Raw genomic sequence first — 21,381 nt, 5'->3', positions numbered from 1 at the left:
TTTCTGCGAACCACGGGCCACATCGGTGGTGATGGACGACTCTGCCATCGGCGGGGCAGACACCACGCTGGACACACTGGCCCGGGAAGAGGAGGCAGGCGGCACAGCCGAGGGAGCTGACGATGGACAGGGGCCTCCCTCCTGGACTTTACCCTGAGTGATAGCTGAAGTCAGTCGGGACTCACGATTCTTCCGAGCCTGGGAAGAGAGGGACTTGCAGAGTGGACAAGCCTTCAGATCGTGGTCCTTTCCTAGGCACAGGAGGCAAGAGGAGTGCGGATATTGAATGGGCACCTTGCCTCCGCAAACATCGCACTTCTTGAAGGGAGCAGGCATTCTTCCGAAGTCGACAAAGTGAAAGGGAGAGTCCAAAAACGAGGTCAACAAGCTGAAAGTCCGAAGTTACCAGGGGCGAGAGAAAGAGAATGGTCAAGAGACGGTCCGAGGTCAAAAGTGATTCCGATTGCAAGCTAAAGCGAGCGAAGTTCACTGAAGCAGCTAGCGCGGCGGAAAAAAGGAACTGACGAAAAGAGCGGGAAGGCAGGGGCCTTATAATGGATGGGCGGAGTTACCGCCAAAAAGTTTCTATATGTTGCAAAGTAAACTTTGCCTAGTGATTCCAGAAGTTTCCGAACAGCACTGCGCAGGCGCAGTGAAACCCATTTGTATGATTCGCAGAGACCACGAAGAAGAAAGAAATGTTTGCTCAGTATAATGTTCTAAATTTTAATGCTTGAAGTTCAACTATTTTATAAAGGCTGTATGCATTCCACATGTGCAGTATAAATACAGGCTGAGTATCCCTTATCCAAAATGCGTGGGGCCAGAAATATTCTGAATTTCAGATTTTGAGGGATATTGGAATACCTGTATTTGCAGATACATACATAATGATATATCTTGGAAATGATACTCAAGTCTAAACGCAAAATTCATTTACATATCATATACATCTTATACACATAGCTTCAAAGTAATTTTATACATTTTCAATAATTTTTTTTGCATGAAACAAAGGTTGTATATATTGAACCATCAGAAAGCAAAGATGTCACTATCTTAGTCATCCATGGAAAAAAATTAGTTTTTGGAGTATTCTGAATTTCAGAATTCTGGACAAGGAAGACTAAACCTATATGTTTTTTTTTAAATGTGTTATGTGTTTTATGTGTTAAAGGACATTTTGGATATAGTAAGGGAAGAAACTTATAAAAGTGAATTGTTACAAGCATATGCTTAAAATAGTTTACAGAATGAGAAAAATGTGGTACCTTAAATTGAGAAAGCAATTCATCTCCCACACTTAATGGACCAGTTTCATTTTCCCTTGTTTCAGCCCTCTTCAAAATTTCATCTATGTCCATTTCCTGAAAAAATAAAATCAAACTATATAATGATCACGTTGTTTTGAGAAGACAAACCAAGTGTAGGGAAATCAAGCTCTGCTTACCTGTGGCTCTTGTTCTTCACCTTCTGGTTCCTTAAAAAGTTCCTCAGCACCAAATTTTAATATAGCTGACAGTTCTTCTTTATTAAAAGGAGCAGAGCTGAAAAGGAAGAGAACTGTTTTGATTTCCATGAACAAAAGAGAAATTATCATTCTTCAGTTCAAGAGAAGCTTTATAATAGTCCTTTAATTGAACCAATTTTATAATGAATACTGCTTTCACTCAGTACCATGACAGATAACTGAGGGTTTTGGTCAACAGAGAAAGACTCTGTAGTCTACAGAGAATACATTTGACAAATAAGATTAGAAATAACAATATCTCTCAGAGCTGCCTCCAGTCTTTGCTGGTCATATAGAAAGAGAAAGAGGTCAGCAGGAACAAGAAACTCTCAAATATTATTTTCCTTCTTTTTATCTACTTTTCTTTCTCCTCATAATTTGTTTTAATTTCTCTTTCCTTTTCTCAACAATGCTGGATCAACAGAAGAAGTGATTTCCAGCTGGTTCCTTCAGTGCTTATTACAGTGATTATACAGTGCCAATTTAAAAACATATTTTCCCACAATCCCACAGTCATGTTGGCATGTATGTCTGCATGTTGAGCTAGTTTCAGTAGGGCAGAGGGGACTGCAGGAAGGGAAAGCAAAACGGGAATACTTAGGTGATGCATACGTGCTGGATGTAATAGTCATGCTGGCTGGGATATTCTCAGTCCAAAAACATCAAATTCAACACAGGAACTATATTTAGTCCTAGCAGACATAAGCTATTATCTAGGTACACATCTTGGCCAACTGGGGAGAAGCTGAGTAGTTCTCTTACTATTCTGGACAACACGTGAGAAGTTTCTACTTTTGGTCAAGACCCACCCCTTTTTTTAAACTTCCTTGGAAGTACAAAGGATTTGCAAAATTTGGGGAACTATCCTTTTAAATAAATAACAATAAAAGACCTAAATACAGTAGGCCCTTCTTATCTGCAGACTTAGCATCTGTGGATTTAAGCATCTGTGGATGGCAAGCCCATATTGTCCCCAATGATGGCACAGTCACAGTATTTTTGTCAATGGTGGTGCAGCCACAAGGCCACACCACCATTAAGGATAGTGGGACTTGAGCATCTGTGGATTTTGGTATTTGTGGGGGAGGGGGTCCAGAACAGATACTGCATGGATACTGAGAACCCATTGTACCTTGGTAGCTAATCAGGGTCAACCTTGGTTAGTAGTTGGATTGCGGACTGTCAATGAATACAGTCGGCCCTTCTTATACATAGATTTTTTATACACGGATTCAAGCATACACGGTTGAAAATGTTCAAAAAAAGTATAAATTTCAAATATCAAACCTTGATTTTCCATTTTTTATAAGGGATGCCATTTTGCTATGTCATTATATTTAATGGGAGTTGAGCAGTCACGGATTTTTTTATACACGGGGGATCTTGGAACCAAACCCCAGCGTATAACAAGGGTTCACTGTACTAGGTACTGTAGCCTATATTTCAGAGGAAGAAACTGACCAAACCATCTCTGAGTATTCCTTGCCTAAGAAAACCATCTTAAATTGATGGGGTCACCATAAATCCAGAGGCAAGTTGAAAAAGAAGGCAAAGGAACTTTTTTTTTTTTTTTTTGTAACTGGGTTATTTTATTGGTAGAATGAAATTGATACATGTTATTATAATAAATTGATAAAATATTGATTAAATTCACCTTACAATAATATATAAAAAAGACTTTTACATTATATTCCCCATACATATAATATATCCCTTTATATTCGATTCTTTACTACTTTATCTAACTTTAATTCATATTTCTTTTCATCATATATTTTTCATAATTCCCCCCTTCCCCCAAGTGCTCCCCATCACCCGAGCCTGTCTTCTTATTACTCTATCTCCAGAATTGTAACTCTTCCTCTGGTGGTAAAACACCTCCTTCTTTTCCTAAAACTTTTTGTACAAATGTTTCCCATATTGCTTCGAAATCATTTCTCTTGATTATTCCTCTTCTAAACTTAATTTCACTAGTTAACTTAACATTAATTGCTATTTGCCAAATCTCTCTATACCAATCTTGTATTTGTAAATCTCCCTGGTCTTTCCACTTTTTTGCTATCATTAATCTCGCCGCTGTTAATAAATTTGTAATTAGATCCTTTATAACTTGGGTGCAGTTAATTTTATCATATAAAGATAATAACGCTATCTTTGGACTAAATTCTAAATCAATTTTTGTTATTTCTTTTATCTCCTCAAATACAATTTGCCAAAATCTCCTTACGGTTCTACAACCCCACCACATATGCATATAAGTGCCTATCTCTTGACACCCTCTCCAACATAACCTTGAATAATTCTTATTTATATGACTTAACCTTACAGGCGTTAAATACCATTTCCAAATTATTTTGTAATAGTTCTCTTTTATTCGTATAGAATAAAATTTTAAATGGCGTTGATTCCAAATTTCCCCCCATTCATGGTCATTTATTTTTTGTACTAAATCATCCTCCCATGTTGTCTTTAAATAATCTTCTTTCTCATTATATTTTAATAATAATTTATATGTTTCACTTGTGACCCCTTTCAAAGTTTCATTCGCCTCTATACTTTCTCTTTGCCTAATCAACTGTTCAAATTTTGTGTATTCTCTAATCTCTCCTATATTTTTCTCATACTTCTTTGTCCATTGTTCCAACTGAATACAATTATACCAAGTTAATTTTGATCCTTGCAATTTCTCCTTTATTTTCCCTTTCTCCCTCATAGTCTTCATCCATTCTTTTATCCTATATATTTCTTGACCTTTTACTAATTTCCCTACTTCTTCCTTTAAATTTACTGGAAAATTTTTTAGCATTATAACTGGTGTTAAAGGTGAAATAGCTGGCATTAGTTTTTCTTTATTTTTTTTCCAAATTTCTAATATATTCTTTAAAAAGGGGTTTTCTATTTCCTTCATTTCTTTCATAGTAAGTTCTTTAAAAAATATATTTTCCAATTTTTCCTCTATTCCTGTTGTTTCCATCTCTAACCAATCTAATTCCCCTTTCTCTATGATTCCATCTATAATATATCTTATTTGGTTTGCATTATAGAACAATTTTAAATTTGGGAGACCCAAACCTCCTTCTTTTTGGGGTTTATACCAATATCTTTTATTAATCCTTGCTTTTTTATTCCCATTACAATAGTTATTCACTAATACTTGCCAATTTTTAATTTCAACCTCTGATATTTGTATTGGCAACATCCTAAACAAAAAATTAATCTTAGGCAGAATTTTCATTTTTATTAATGCGATTCTACCGAACCATGATAATTTTATATTTTTATATTCTTCTAATTTCCTTTTAATTTCTATTCTTAATTTTTTATAGTTCTGATCCTCTAATTTGTGTAGATTTTTTGTAATTTTTATTCCTAGATATTTAATTGTATCTTTTACCTTTATATCTATCTTTCCATCCTTTACAAATTCCTGTTCTTCCGTTTTTGGATAATTGAACAACATTAGCTCTGATTTATTCCAATTGACTCTTAGTCCTGTCATTTGTCCAAACTCCTTTAAATGGTTTTTCACATTACTGTATTCATTTTTTCCAAGGGGTCTCTAATTGTTAATAGAGTATCATCTGCAAATAAACTTATCTTATTCAATTTTCTCATCCCAATTCCTTCCAGATTTTTATCCTCCCTAATAATATTTGCTAATATTTCAATAATTATTGCAAATAAAACCGGGGAAAGAGGGCATCCTTGCCTTGTTCCTCTAGAAATTGAAATTTGTTCTGTTATTCCATCATTTATTGTTACTACTGCTGTATTATTTAAATATAACTGATCTATCAATCCAGGCAAAGGAACACATGCATATATGGACACACTATGTGTCCTAATGTCATTTGTTGACTTATGGTGATCCCATCAATTTCATAGGATTTGTTCAGGCAAGGAATGTTTAGAAGTGTTTTATTTATTGTATTAAAATTTATATTCTGCTCTATATCCAAAGGTCTCAGGGCAGCTTACAATCAAAATCAACCATAAAAACACATTAAATAATTTATCAATAAAAAAAACAATTTAAAATATCATAGTACATGACCAGTGGGGATTAGGCCTGAAAGCTTTAATAAAAAGCCAAGTTTTGTCAAAAAGATACCAATGTTGACACCAATCAGGCCTCATTCCACAACCCGTGTGCCAATGCACAAAAGGCCCTCTCCATATCCTCCTACAATGTATTTCTCCTACCAGTTGGCCACAGAGGAGGGCCTCTCCAACAGAACTCAATTCTTGGGCGGGTATATAGAGAAACAACCACTCCCTCAAGTATTGAAGTCCCAGGTCATTGCCTTCCCCTGAAAGTTGCCCATCTAGGCCTAACCCTAATTAGCTTCCAAGATCAGATGTAATTTGGTGTATTCATGGTATTTACTCTTGTGTAAATACATAAAAAGGAAAGGGTTTCCTCTTTGACAAGGTTATAATGTCCAACTGTATGGGGCAGTGCTCATCTCCATTACTAAGACAAAGAGCCAGCATTGTCAAAGACAACTCTGTGATCGTGTGGCCAGCATGACTGCACAGAATGCTGTTACCTTCCCAGTGAAGTTTTACATGCTTTCGAACTGCTAGGTTGGCAGAGGCTGGGACTAGTGACGGGAGCTCACTCTGTCATGTAGCACTTGGATTTTGATCTGCCGATCTTTGGACCTTGCAATTGTCAGAGTCAGCACCTTAACAGCTGAGCTACTGCATCCCTGTTAAGTAAACAGGTCATCCCGAACAGTTTACCTGGAAGGTGCAGAACCAGTATGTAACACTGTCTTTCCTGTAGTGTCCATCCTCTGAATGACTAGATGATCTAAAACCATCTTCTTTTTGGCTCTTTCCAAGATCTCTTCCTCTACTGATCCTTTAGTGACTAGACGATAAATGTTAACCTATATATAAACAAACAAAAGAAACATGAAGGATTATTTAAGTAAATGTATGTTAATGTGTAGTTTTATTCATAAATGTATTTTATTGAAATGCAGCCATGTTTTCATTTTTCCTAATGATGTAACTAATGTATTAATTATGTAACAGAGGCCTGTTACAGACAGCCAAAATAAAGCTGCTTCGAGTCACAGTGGAGGCATGGTGTTTCAATGATGCATGAGTCCTAAGAGTCCAGAAGCCACACCAAAGCCATGCTCCAGTCCTTAGGGCTGGAGCGTGGCTTTGGTGCAACTTCTGGACTCTTAGGACGCATGCATCATTGAAACACCTTACCTCCACTGTGACTCGAAGCAGCTTTATTTTGGCTGTCTGTAACAGGCCATAGTTTTTTGTGGGTTTTTCGGGCTATGTGGCCATATTCTACAAGAGGACCGGGCTCTACAGGCTAATGGTTATTCCAGCTCAGACATCAGAAGGGCTGTCAGGCCCAGGAAAACCCAGAGAAGTAAAGACAAGCAGCCACCCAAAGGGAAGGTATTTTTTACCATACATCGAAGGAGTCACAGACAGAATAGGCAAAGTAGTGAGGAAGCACAACCTGCAAATGGTTTACAAACTGACAAAGAAAATCCAACAAATGCTTCACTCAGCCAAGGACCAGAGAGACCCTCTCACAGCTGCAGGAGTTTACCGCATACCATGCAGCTGCGGATGAGTCTACATAGGGACCACCAAACGCAGTGTGCAAACAAGAATCAAGGAACACGAGAGGCACTGCAAACTGGGCCAGCCAGAAAAATCAGCAGTAGCAGAACATACCACAAACCATCCTGGGTATAAAATACTGTTTGAAAACACTGAAATTCTGGACCATGCCAACCACTACCATGTCAGGATGCACAGGGAAGCCATTGAAATCCACAAACACCTGGACAATTTCAACAGGAAAGAGGAAACGCTTAAAGTAAACAAGGTTTGGCTATCAGTCCTGAAAGATAACAAGATAAAGACTCAACAAATGCAAATGAGAAATCTCCCAGCAGACAATGAGCACCATCAAGCAGACATTAATCCTCTTTTGCAGACCCTCCCACCCTGAGGCCTGCCATTAGCAATAAAACAATATACATGCAAATCACTCCTGCCTTCCCAGGTCACACAATATATATACCCAAATCCTTTCCAGACAAACATTCTCTGAAGATGCCAGCCACAGATGCTGGAGAAACATCAGGAAGAAACTCTTCTAGAACATAGCCACATAGCCCAAAAAACCCACAAAAAACTATGGATGCCAGCCATGAAAGCCTTTGACTTCAGTTCTTATGATATATGTATAGTATACTACACTGGGCACTACAGTTCAAGAAGGATACTGACAAGCTAGAATGCAGTCAGAGAAGGGCAACCAAGATAATCAGAACTCTGGAAACCAAGTCTTATCAGCCAAAAAAGCCAATGCTGCACGAAATAGTGTCCCGACTGAGGATAGTCATACCACTCTATCCTACAGTAATTTGATCAGATATCACCTGCTATACTGTGTCCTGATCTAGACACACAGCTCAAAGAGGATATTATTGACAAGTTGGGACATGTCCACAGAAAAGAGACCAAGCTAATCAAGGTCTGAAAATGAAACCTGATGATGAGATTAGCTTTGCTTAGCTTAAAGAAGAGAAGACCATGGAGTGACATAATAACTACTTTTATATATCTTAAGGGATGTCATGTAGAAAATGAAACAAGCTTGTTTTATGCTGCTCCAGAGTTTCTAGAACATGAATCAATGGATTCAAATAGCAAGAAAAGAGATTCTACCTACATATTAAAAACATTTTAATGTAAGAGTTGTATGACAGTGGAAGAGACTGCCTTGGAGGGGGTCGACTCTCCATCTTTGGAATCTCTAGACAGAGGTTGGATGGATATCTTTAAGGGGCGCTTTGGTTGTGAATTCCTTCATGGCAGGAATATACTAGATGGCCATTGTGGTCTCTTCTTTCTCTATGATTCTAAATAAACAAAATGGCATGTTCCAGAAGCTGCAGCCCTACAGTAAGAAATCATGAATACCCACCTCCACACAGATAAAGCAACCCATAACAACCCAGACAAAACCTGAAGGAGCTTAGCAGAAATGAAATGAAGAATCCTGGAGTGCTTATTCAACTGATAGCCTGAAGTTCACAGATAACACATAAAAGCATTTGTGAGATGAAAACACTGATGGTTAAGCTACAGAAAATGAAGCAAGAAATCAATATGAGGTCTAGCACCACTTGCACTCACAGTATAACTTTCTGCTCTTCTGAGCTCAGAGTGCTGCTGAGCTGACACACTTCAAATAAATTTCTTACCATCTTGCTGTCTACATTTTCCATCTATACATCACCATGTATAAAATTTCATTTATTTATTTAACTTATTTAATTTATATGATGCCTTTGTTCCGGGAAGGGGCAAGGTGAATAAAAACACTGTGAAGTGTGTGACTGAGCACGGAAGATCTCCAGAATGTGAAAGCTAGTACAAATCCTTGCTGCAGAATTTATCTTTAGCAGAACAGGTCCATCTCTGGAAATGTGAGCATTTGTAGTTCTCTGCTGTTGGACTGAAACCAAATGCTAGGGAATTCTGGGAATTGTAGCTTTGTGAGACACTTAGACTTCTCTGTCAAATAGAGCTCTGGTGCCACAATAAACTACAATCCCCAGGATTTCCTAGCAAAGAGTCAGGGCAGTTAAAGCAGTCTCAAACTGGATTATTTTTTGCAGTGTGTTTTGGGCAAAGTGGATTTGCTATGCTTTGGTGTCGGTGTCCCCCTGTGCCTGACAGAGAAACTTCCCCTCCTCTTTTTCTCTTTTCTCCAGGTCTGGCGAATCTGGTACAGTACATTCCCCTTGATGATGATAATTATTATTATTATAATGCCTTCAAAATGGCCCAAGCTCTTTCCATGAAGCAGTTCACAGGGTGAAACATTTGCCTCTAGAGAAGAAGCACATGTGTCTGTGTAAGCATGTGCAGTAGTAGAGGCAGAAGTTTCTGGTTGTGGTTTTGTACTCTTAGCTAAGAATTTGCTCATTGGTACTTCCCTCTGAGTAACCACACTGAGGACTGGACTGCTTGGCTTATGCTTTTCCTTCTTCGGCCAGTTGAAAAGTGTGTTTTCTAAGAGTTTTGTACTGTACTTGCTGTTAATGCCCTTGGTAGATTATGTTGGCTCAACTCAACTTGTGGTGTGCTGACTTCCAGGCAATAAGTGAAATATGTACTGCCCTCCATTTTCTAGTTGTTTTTACTGTTGGACAGCAATTCTATTATAGGCTTATTTGACAAGCAGCTGAGTAATACAATACCGTATATACTCATCTATACGTCAAAAAAATTAAGCCCAAAAATGGGCTCCAAAATTCTAGGTAGAAATATATACAGGTCAATATGGTAATACCTCTCCGTGAGCCTTGGGAAAGCTGTGGAGAAGGGAGGGAAGGGGTGGGGAATTGGAGGTCTCTGTCCCCCTTTTTGTAAGCCAGCAGCCTTGGGGAAAGGAGGAAAATTGAAGATCTCTGTCTCCCTTTTTGCAAACCAGCAGCCTTGGGGAAAGGAGGGAAATCGGAGGTCTCTCTTTTTGCAAGCCAGCAGCCTTGGGGAAAATTGTGGGGAAGGGAGGGAAATCAGAGGTCTGTCTCCCCCTTTTTGCAAGCCATCAGCCTTGGGAAAACTTGTGGGGAAGGGAGGTCAGAAGTCTCTGTTCCCCTTTTTTGAAAGCCATCAGCCTTGGGGAAAGTCGTGGGGAAGGGAAGGAAACTGGAAATCTGTGTCCCCCTTTTTCCCAAGCCAGCAGCCTTGGGGAAGGTTGTGGGAAAGAGAGGGAAATTGGAAGTTTGTGTCCACATTTTGCATGCCCAGACTGTGACCCTTGGGAGAGGTCCAGAAAGGGAGAAGGGAGTGAAGTGGCATCCCCCACCTCCATTTAGATCCTCTGTTACATGTCTCTGAGTTTGACCATCGAGTTATCCATGAGTCATATCAAAATCCATGATTTTGCCCCTAAAACCTGCCCTCAACTTATACATGAGGTCAACTTATACACAAGTAGTCATGCAGGGCAGAGAAGAATGATTAAATTCATGGAGGCTTTTTATTAATATTAGGGAAAGTCTTAAACTTGGTTAAGAATAGAGTATTCTATGGCATGGAAGTCTGATTTAAAGTGAGTTTTCAGGCTCAAGAACTCATGCATTTCTCCCATATTACAAATGTTCACTTTCAGTTTGTGTTTGTGTGTATGTTGCCCACTTCTGGCGATACCATGAATTTCATAGGCAAGGAATACTCGGGAGGTGTTTTTGCCAGTTCCTTCCTCTGAAATGCAGCCTATATCACTTGGTATTTGTGTGCTATCCAAATACTAATCAGGGCTGACTCAGGATCTGATGCCTTTAGACTAGTATTTAAGCTTCAACTGCGTTTGCACTGCAGAAATAATCCAGGTTGGCACCACTTTAACTGTCATGGCACAATGAGGTCCAAAACACACTGCAGAAATAATCCAGCTTGAGACCGCTTTAACTGCTCTGGTTCAGTACTAGGAAATCTGTGAATTGTAGTTTGTTATGCCACCAGAGCTCTTTGACAGATAATTTTAATAATAATAATTTGTTTTATTTATATACCGCTATTCCAAAGATCATAGCGGTGAACAGCAAGTAAGCTAATTAGTAACATGGTCTATGTGGGGCTACCAGATTAGAATTGTAATTTAAAACATACACATATACCTGCTTCTTTTGTCCAATTCTATGAGCTCTAGCTTGGGCTTGCAGATCATTCTGAGGATTCCAGTCAGAATCAAATATAACTACGGTATCAGCGGATGCCAAGTTTATACCCAGACCTCCAGCTCTGGTAGACAGTAAAAAGCAGAAATCCTGGAATTAAAATAAAAGACTGGATTAAATTCTAAAAACAAAAAAACAAAACGCCTGCAAGATACATGTTAACAAGGAACTTACTAATGCATTTTGCCATTATGGACCAACTAGTGTAAATTTTAATACAGCAATGACTAAATAAGAAATTTAATTTGAACTACTTAAACAAATATATTAACTGTCTCTCAAATATTTATATGCCTAAACATTGCAAACTGGTGCAAGATTCTGTCTTGCTTACACTAGCTCCACTCTAGAATTAAGTTATGACTAACACAAGCCACAATTATCCGAAATGTATTATTCCAAGTATGGCTTAACTCTGAATCCGAACCATTATCTATAACATCCCCCAAGCCAATACCTTAAGCATAATATTTTAGTCTAGGTGGTATGGATCAGGAGAAATTAAATGAATAAAAGAAACAAAGATACAGAAGAGAGGAACTGAATAATAGAGCTCAGTCCTGGGCCATGAAAATCCACTAGACAGAGTCTAGTGACACAAGGCCTACAGCTAAAAAGCCAAATAATCCCTGCCTTCCTGAGAAACAGAGGGAGTTAACCCATTGTTGGATGCTTCCTCCAATCCAGTTGAAAACAGACATTTCTTTCCAGCTTTCATGAGATAACAAAGATAAACAAACAGCCTTGGCACGTAAATAAGAAGTCTACCTCAGAACCTTCTGCATTAAAATGATCCAGTGCTTGCTTCCGCAGTTCTCCTTTTATTGACCCATCTAGCCTCTAAAGGAGGGAAAAAACATTAGATGAATATTGTATAAGGGGTTGAATTTTGGGCCAAGGCTGCTCAGTTACTAAATTAAATGTATGCACCTTGACAAAATTTAAAAACAAAGTTCTTACTTGAAAGGGAAACTGACGGTATTTCAAATATTCGGCTAGGATGTCCAGCATCCGAACCATCTGAGAAAATATAAGTACTCGGTTGCCACGTTCTCGTAAGCGAATGAGCAGCTTGTCTAACAAAATTAGCTTCCCACTACTTCGGATTAAATTCTTTAAAAAGAAAAAAGCAAAGTATTGAGACAATAAAAGGAAGAGGAAATTGTTTGCAGTACAAAGTTTCAAATTATCAAAGCAAACAAACTTCTATTAGCCAAACAGGCACTCCTGTGCACCACCATTTTGTCATCCAAGTAATTAAACAAATGATACCAAGCATGCTTAAAAGAACCTTTTGGAAAGACAAATAGATGACTGATCATCAAAGACCACATAGTATTCATTTGTATATAATCCCTTCTGTTAGCCCCAGTATTATGTACTGCCCTGAAGTCTCTTTTGGGTTTTTTTATTGCTTTCTAGGAATGAGTGAGAAAGGCTATATACTGAGCATAGTGATTAAATTAGCTTCCAAAGCTTCTCAGCTTCATTATTTAACAAAACATTTTCTTAATTCAAGTGAATACAGAACAAAAGTTTGGAAAAAAGAAACATTGCAAATATTGCAGTTCTCCTGCGCTGAGAATTCTGAGATTCAGATACTTCAAAACAGAATGCATGACTGCTTAGGACATTACAAAGAACAGAGGGAATTGCTAAACATCCTATTCCTCTGTAAAAGTCCACTGCCTCAGACAGTAAAAGGATACCAATTGGAAAGCACTTTAATGCCAGGCAGACATTTTCATTCACCCAAGTAGTTCATTTGCTTTTTTAAATAGATACTGTTATCTGATCCTTGTATTTTTCCTTATCTTTGTAAACTGGCATCACTGAAGAGCAGTATAGAACATTTTTAAATTAAATAACTTTGCAGATGTACTACATTTACATGAAAGGGAAACTCAAGTCACATGCAAGAGGAAAAAGTCACAGAGAACTAAAACATAAGAGCAGTTTAATAGAGATATATGAAAATTTACCTGTAAGGCCTCCTGTTTATTATAGAATTCATTATCATCTGGTGGTTTAATGAGGTAGCAATGATTACAACACTTCTTGAGTTCCATCATAATATTCAGAAAGCCTGAGGTACTGCCCTTAGAACCTTTGCTTAGGGCTTTGTAATTCCTAGTTAAAATCCACCTATGATATAAAAAATACTGTCAACCATAAAAATACAAATAATGAATGAATATCAAGCGACTTTTAGTGCATGAAAGCAACAAGTACACTTTTCAGCTGACACTACAGAGAATATTAATTAGTCAAACTACTTACTTGTAATATTGCTTTTGCAATGCACTCATTTCCATTCTTAAAATTTGTTCAACCTTGGCAGGCAGAGATTTTTCAACATCTTTCTTAACTCTCCTCAGAAGAAATGGCTCAAGTTCTTTATGAAGACTGGCATAGCCAAATTCCCTTCCTTTCCCATGTTCCTCTTCAAAATCCTCCCAAGAAGAAAACCTTCAATAGAAAACATAATATTTGAAATAGTAAGAAATTTTCAAGTACATGACATATTAGTGATTGAATATTTCACTTCAGCATTACATTCTGAATACAGTGGGTCCTAGATATCCATGGGGGATCCATTCCGCCCCCCCCCCCATGGATAGAAAAATCCATGGGACTTCAGTTCCCATTGTCCCCAATAATGGCACAGCCACAAGCATGTGCTGCCACTAGGGACATCATGGGCTGTCCCTAATGACGGTGCAGCTGTGTGCACGTGCTGCCATACCAGACAATGTGAGCTTGCCATCCATGGATGCTTAAATCCGCAAATGGCAAGTTCACGGATAGCGATGTCCCGCTCTGTATGTATGTATGTATGTATGTGTATACAAACACACACACACACACACACTGAATATTTAAAATATATAAGAAATACACAGACATAAAGAAAACAAGCTCATATTTGCTCAAAAACAGAAGCCTTGTAATATCATTCATTATCAGTCCTTAACAAGAAACGTAGCAAGTCTACCAAGGCTTAGCTTGACAGTTGCTAAAGGCAACAAAATAGCAAAATGCTTGTTTTTATATGTTGTTGTCTTAAACTTAATTTTTAAACTACAAATTGTTTCTTATGTTTAATGTTTTTATTTCTGTAAGCTAAGCATTGTTTGCCCACATACAGAAAAGCACAATAATTCACATTAGGTGATGAAACTGATTCTTCCCAGTAGCTATCTACAAGAGCTATATGTAGTTCTCCAAATTCTACAATGGCACATCTTTATTATATTATCCCAAGTCTTTAGATTCAACATACATAAATGAATTTATTCACAAATGGAAGTGAATTTTACAGATAATTTAATGATGAATATGTGGCACAACAGAAATGTATAAAATTATGCACAGTATGGAGAAAGTGTGCAGGGAGAAGTTCTTCTCTTGTAATACTAGAATCCTGTTTTATGATGATAATGTGAATGGTGAGGAGACAAGGGAGAAAATTATTCATCTGCAGAGTATATAGTTGAATGAAGAAATCTGCTAAAGCAACATATAGTGGCCAATGTGGACACTTTTAAAAGGAATTAGGGAAATTCATGGATTAGGCTACTAGTCAAAATGGCTATATATTATCTCCAGTTATTATTGCTAATATCAGTGATGCTCCAGAAGATGATCAGGAGGGTGCAACTGGGCTTAAATCCCATTAGTGGCCTTCTTACAGACACTTGGTGGGCTAAGGTGTGAGCAGAATTTTGGACTAAAAGAGCCTCTGAGTCTGATTCAGTAAGGCACTTATATTCTTCTCCTATACTGAGCAGGGAGTTAGACAAAATAGCCTCTAAGGTCTGAAACAGTGGATATTTCACAGAAAATATCAGATCTGATAGTGGTTCTTTAAAAGTAACTTCTTTCCTCTCAAGTAAGCAGCAAGAAACATTAAGAATGGATATCCCCTCTCACGTCTCCCTAGTAATTATTAGAAATAAGATTTCTTTAAAGTGATTATGTCAAACAAATAAGCATGCAACTGCACTCCATATTTTTGTTTTTAACTAGTTTATTCAAGTTCTTGCTGCAGCTAATATTACTATTCTGAAAAGCTAAAATCTTGATACACTGTCTGAATAGTATGCAGGAAATAAATTGTATAACTTTCAAATACTAGATCAGAGCAATGAAAATACTATCAAACTACTGTACATTTTGGAAGAGTGCTTCTGAAATGAGGCAACCTATATTTAGTGTAGTATATCTGCTTACTTTTCTGGCATGATGAAGTGCAGTAGGGACCAGAGCTCTTTCAAGGAGTTTTGCAGAGGTGTTCCAGTGATAAGAAGGCGATGATTGGACTTGAAGTCTATTAATGTCTTATACAGGAGGGAATCATCATTTTTTAGTCGATGGGCTTCATCTACTCCTATAAAGGCCCAGTTCAAGCCACCAAGGAATGACTTTAAAAAAAACCATAATCATTAATGATATTTTGTTTCAAAGATGCTTAATTTAACATGGCAGTTTAAATAAGTTATAGCTCAATAAAATTAATTTGGGAAGAGTCATTCTATGAGCAGGCAGAATTGAAGACAGATAAATCCCTTTATCCAAAGCTTTATCCAGATTAATGTTGATAGACTGGAAGAGAGGGATGGGTGGGGATTTTCTTTTTCTTCCTAAATGTTTCTGATCTTTCATGGGCTATATAAATAAAGCATAACAACAACAACAACAACAACAACAACAACAACAATCTTTCCTTTTATATTTTTATAATTTCCCTTCCTCTGGCTGCAACAGGATGTAAACTAGAAATGCCCAATTCAAAGCTGGTATACACTTCCAACAATTCTGAAAACATGTTGGGCACCTGGAAGACTGTATATTCAAGCAATTCCCAAAGCACCACTGCCAAATTATGAATTCTAGGCTCAAGGAATCAAAGGCGGAGGGAGCTGTTGTGGAAGCTGAGAAGGGATTTGAGAGGCTTCAATTTACTCTCAGAGAATGAACGCCTCTACCTATAGAATGGAAGATCAGAAAATTCCTATTGCCTGAGAAGCCCCCTTAAAGACCATAGGATTTCAACCTTCATATATTAAACACTTTCTACTCCCTCTCCCCCACCAAAGCAAGTATTTTTTCTCAATAATCAAGTTAACAAGTTACTTGCTACATTAAAATATTAAATGCTGACATGTGCATTAAGTTTGTTCGATATTCTGCTTTAACCTTCATGCACCAGTATGTCCTAGTCATGTATTACTGGAGCATCTACACATAACTAGATCTGAAACACAGGCATTCTGCAGCCTTGTCACTTGAGTGGTTGTAAACAATTTCCCCAAACCAGTAAGTGAAATAAATAAATAAATAAATAAATAAATAAATAATCAATCTGCCAACAAATGTTTTTTCCCAGTGGGGTTTTGGTTCTACGACAAAAGATACAGAGATTGATTGATTGATTGAATAAATAAATAAATAAATAAATAAAATTTTAAAAGGCCCAACAGTTTTGGGTGAATCTTGATGCATCAAAGCAGAAGTGACATGTGCTGGCTGACAGTAAGTTAACCTAGTTAAGGAGAACATAAGAATTCTCAGTGTGGTCAAGAAATGTAAGATGTGCACTTTAAATCCAGATCCTAAATCCAGAATCCTAATCCTAACCCTATGACTGTAAAAACAATTTCATTGGGGTCAAAAATACACCTCAACTCACTCTTTGCAAGAATTACCTTATCCTTTAGCAAAATTTCGTAAGTTGTCAGCAGGATGTTAAATTTTAACCGTTTGGTCTGTGGATGCATCCATTCATGTGTTCTTATCTACAAAAAATACAGGGATATTGGGTTACATATTTAGAGTATTTACTAAGCTTCATAATATAAACATGATGATGTTAATTTTACCATTTCATACTACCATTTGTAAATATGCATATAAACACTTGCTATGTGCAAATGTCCATTAATATGATTGGGGTCTGAGTGGATGAGATTAGAATAAAAGATACCTATCTGGAAAGGAGTAGCTGCCTTTAGCACTGCACTACATAAACAGTATTGCCAACATAAGGAAACCTCCTTACTGGTTTACCCTGTCTTCTGCAACTCTCTGTTGCTGCCTCAAAAGACTGAGAGGCTTTGAGTATAAACAACACATACACCACACAAATAAGAGAAACAGGTGAATGTAACCTTGGAATGTAGGCCTGACTGAGTGGGTAACGGATGATTAATACTTCTTTACAACAAGGTAGACTCCCAACACAGCCTGAAGACCTCTTCTGGGGGAAAAAACATTCCCTGGACTAGACCATACTATACTGGATAACTATATTCCAGTCTTCAACATTCTTTCTGGGCAAAGTACTAGTGTATGTAATGGCTTCTCAATTCCAGGGCTTCTTGGATTATCAATAATAATAATAATAATAATAAACTTTATTTCTACCCCGCCCTTCCATAGGTATGATCAAGGCGGCTTACAAAATTTAAAACATTACAATACAAGATAAAAATTCAATATAAAAGTTAAAAACATTACATTATCAAAAAAAAAAAAAAACATTATCAAGATCCACTTCAGTCTGGTTTCAGCCCTGCTTATGGGGCAGAGATTGCTTTGGTCATCTTGGTGGATGACTTGTGCAAGAAACTGGACAGTGGAATGTGTCCTTATTGGTTCTGCTGAATGTCTTGGTGGCTTTTGGTATCACTGACCATGGTATCCTTCTGAGTCACATCTCTGGGATAGGGCTTGGAGGTACTGGTCTGAGGTGTCTCCATTCTTTCCTGGAGAGATGCTCTCAGTAGGTGTGTGTTGGGAGGATTTCTGGTTACGTCTTTGGCTAGTGGCCTGTAGAGTCCCCCAGGATTCAGTCTTATCCACTAGGCTATTTAACATCTATGTGAAACTGCTGGGAGAGGTTGACTGGAGTTTTGGGATCAGGGACCATCAGTATGCTGATGATATCCACCTCAATTATTCCTTTCCACTTGACTCTAAGGAAGCTGTTCCTGTGCCTTGGCAGCTGTAATGGACTTGATGAGGGCAAAGAAACTGAAGCTTAATCCAGACACGACAGAGGTGGTCCTGGTCAGTCAAAAGACAGATATTAGAATAGGAATACACTCTGTGTTAGATATGGGGTTACACACTCCTTGAAAATGTAGGTTCCTAGACTGAGGGTATGCCTGGATTCAGCTCTAAGCATGGAAGTCCAGATTTCAGCAATGGCTAGGAATGCTTTTGCAGTTAACGCTAGTGCACCAAGTGCAACCATTCCTAGAGAAATCATATCTAGCCACGGTGGTATATGCCTTGGTTACATCCTGTTTGAATTACTGTGGTGTTCTGTATGTGGGATGGCTTTGAAAAGTGCTCAGAAACTTCAATTGGCCCAAAGAGCTGCAGCCAGATTGTTAACTGGGACTGGCTACAGGGAGCAAACAAATCCCTTGTTACAACAGCTCCACTGGCCGCTGGTCCATTTCCTGGCACAATTCCAAATGCTTGTTTTGACTTATAAAGACCTATGTAGCTTGGGTCACGGTTATTTGAAGGCCCATTTCTCCCTTTATGAGCCCATTAGAGCTCTAAAATAATCTGGAGAGCCCCTTCTCTCTGTGCCCCACCTTTTCAGGCTTGTGTGGTGGGGAAAAAAGGTGGGATATAAGTGAGTAAAACAAGAGCAGAGCCATCAACAGGAGCAACAACAGCAACAGCCTCCTCCTCCACTTCTTTTGTTCATTCTGATCATTTTAGATCTTATATATGGAACCATAATTTCAGCAAAAGCCTAAGCAAAGAAATGGCTTTTATATAAAAGAACATACCACAAAGGAAAGATGTAGACCCAAATTCTAAAGTTAGTCCCAAGTACAGCAGAACTATTGAATCAACAGATTTATAATGCTGTTGACTCATCACTTTTGAGTCAAGAGATGTAGAATCATAGAGTTGGAAGAGACCACAAGGGCCATCCAGTCCAACCCCCTGCCATGCAGGAACACACAATCGAAGCACCTCTGATAGATGGCCATCCAGCCTCTGTTTAAAGACCTTCAAGGAGGGAGACTCCACAACTCTCCGAGGAAGTGTGTTCCACTGTCAAACAGCCCTTACTGTCATAGAGTTCCTCCTAATGTTGAGGTGGAATCTCCTTTCCTGTAGCTTGCATCCATTGTTCCAGGTCCTGTTCTCTAATGCAGCAGAAAACAAGCTTGCTCCCTCCTCAATATGACATCCCTTCAAGTATTTAAACAGGGCTATCATATCACCTCTTAACTTGCTCTTCTCCAGACTAAACATCCCCAGCTCCCTAAGGCATTCCTCATAGGGCATGGTTTCAAGACTCTTCACCATTTTAGTCGCCCTCCTTTGGAACTACCCTAGTTGGAAATACAATCGGAGTTATGCCTTTGAATAAGATTTACTTGCAAATCTTTATTTTTTTAAGGAACTACATAACAGCATGAACTGCTTGGAATTAATTCTCACTGGGATGACAGGAAGCAAAAGTGACCCTCTATATGTTACTAGACAAAAATGCTCAGAAGACAAAAATAGGCCTTAATGGCTGGGGTTTATGGGTTTTGTTGGGGGCACTGGGTTCCCTGTATCATTCCGTGAGCTTGGGCATCAGCCCATAAAGCCTTGGGCTCCCATTCCCAGCCATGGACTGCCAGGAGGAGAATGGAGGACTGAGGGAGGGAGGGCTCTTTAACATCTTGCCTCCTCCTCCAGCCCCGGACCAACTCAGCTTGGGCGTCGGCCTATAAAGCCTCGAGCAATACTAAGAACATTATCTTGTTGCTATTTTTAGTCTCCCCCTTTTTCAGGGTGTTAGATTGTAATCTTTTATTGTAATTCCTTGACGATAATGTTGTAACTTGTGCTGTATTTCCTTTATTATTTCATTGTTTATTGGCATCTGCTTGTTATTTTTTGCAATGAGGGGTTGGAAATGGGGAATTCTTTTTGATAATTGTTGATTTGAATGTAATCATCAGTGTTAGGCTTTTGTCATTATTGAATTGCTACGCTATTACTGTTACTGTAATTGTTATTATGTTTTTGCTATGTATTGCTATGTTATATTTCTTTATTATCTTATGTTTATTGTTATTGTTTATTACTATTGCTTTGTATTTCCCTAATGTTGTAATCCGCCTGGATTCCTAGTGATTGGGCGGGATATAAATAAAATAAATTCTAAAATTCTATTATCATACAACATGGTGCTAAGACCTATTACAGTGGGCCCTCCTTATAAGCGGATTTGAACATCCGCAGATGGTAAGTCTAGGGGGCGGGACAGAGTAAGAGGAGGAGGAGAAAGGGGTGGCATGGCAAGAGGAGGAGGAGGAAGGCACAGGGTGAAGAAGAGGAGGAAGGGGAAGGCACGGTATAAGGTGGGAGGAGGAGGAAGAGGGAGATGAGGCGAGGCGAGGCAGGAGGAGGAGGAACAAGGCACAGCGAGGCACGTCAGGAGGAGGAAGAAGAAGGCACGTTACAGTGTGAGGTAGGAGGAAGAAGCGATGAGGAAGAGGTGGAGGAGAAGGAGGAGGAGGCAGCTCCTCCAAATTGCAATATTATTCAATGGTGGTGAGGCCACGTGACCAGACCACCACTGAAGTAAATGGGATTTGAGCATCCGCGGGTTTTGTTATCCGTGCATGGGGGTCTTGAATGGATCCCCCAGGGATACTGAGGGACCATTGTACTTTATGCTTAAACTATTTATTTTAGTACTGATTTCAATTACCATCTGTATGTTCCACAGAAAGAACTATTATTAATGAGTGCTAAATAATGATTTATAATTATAAATATAACAGTTCATGCTTACATTTTTGAACTCAAGGAGTTAACTCCCGTACATCAAAAATTACAAGATCTACTTCCTAAACTGGATAATATATTAAATAAAAACTACTAAACGTAGTTTTTCTAGCATTTTATGCATATAGATGGATTAATATTTGTCCCTTATTGAAACAAACATCAGGATACATACACACTTTATTATCTCTAGAACAAATTACATTATAAAGCTGTAATAAAAATTATCTTAACAACAAATTCCTTACAATAATGTGAAATACACTTAATCACTATCTAAGTAATGCAGACATTAAATCACTTTTCTTT

General features: G+C 38.2%; 1 protein-coding gene across 4 annotated transcripts in view; it reads right to left on the bottom strand.

The window, feature by feature from the left end:
* CHD1 (chromodomain helicase DNA binding protein 1) overlaps positions 1–21,381 on the bottom strand; it is an 88,679-nt gene that overhangs the window by 25,310 nt on the left and 41,988 nt on the right. For all 4 annotated transcript variants that reach the window (XM_089492796.1, XM_089492772.1, XM_089492788.1 and 1 more), the window contains exons 13-22: positions 16,962–17,051; positions 15,487–15,677; positions 13,534–13,722; positions 13,236–13,398; positions 12,214–12,366; positions 12,022–12,093; positions 11,194–11,343; positions 6,257–6,405; positions 1,451–1,547; positions 1,272–1,367 (exon numbers count right to left, since the gene is read on the bottom strand). In XM_089492796.1, the coding sequence (XP_089348922.1) occupies positions 1,272–1,367; positions 1,451–1,547; positions 6,257–6,405; positions 11,194–11,343; positions 12,022–12,093; positions 12,214–12,366; positions 13,236–13,398; positions 13,534–13,722; positions 15,487–15,677; positions 16,962–17,051 (1,350 nt within the window). The remainder of the gene's footprint in view (positions 1–1,271; positions 1,368–1,450; positions 1,548–6,256; positions 6,406–11,193; positions 11,344–12,021; positions 12,094–12,213; positions 12,367–13,235; positions 13,399–13,533; positions 13,723–15,486; positions 15,678–16,961; positions 17,052–21,381) is intronic.

Source organism: Sceloporus occidentalis, unplaced genomic scaffold (genome assembly GCF_023333645.1).
Source record: "Sceloporus occidentalis isolate IW3139 unplaced genomic scaffold, rSceOcc1.0.p SCAF_1, whole genome shotgun sequence".
Taxonomy (NCBI): Eukaryota; Metazoa; Chordata; class Lepidosauria; order Squamata; family Phrynosomatidae; genus Sceloporus; species Sceloporus occidentalis.
The sequence above is the reverse complement of the archived record's forward strand: the minus strand, read 5'-3'. Positions and strand labels throughout refer to the sequence as shown.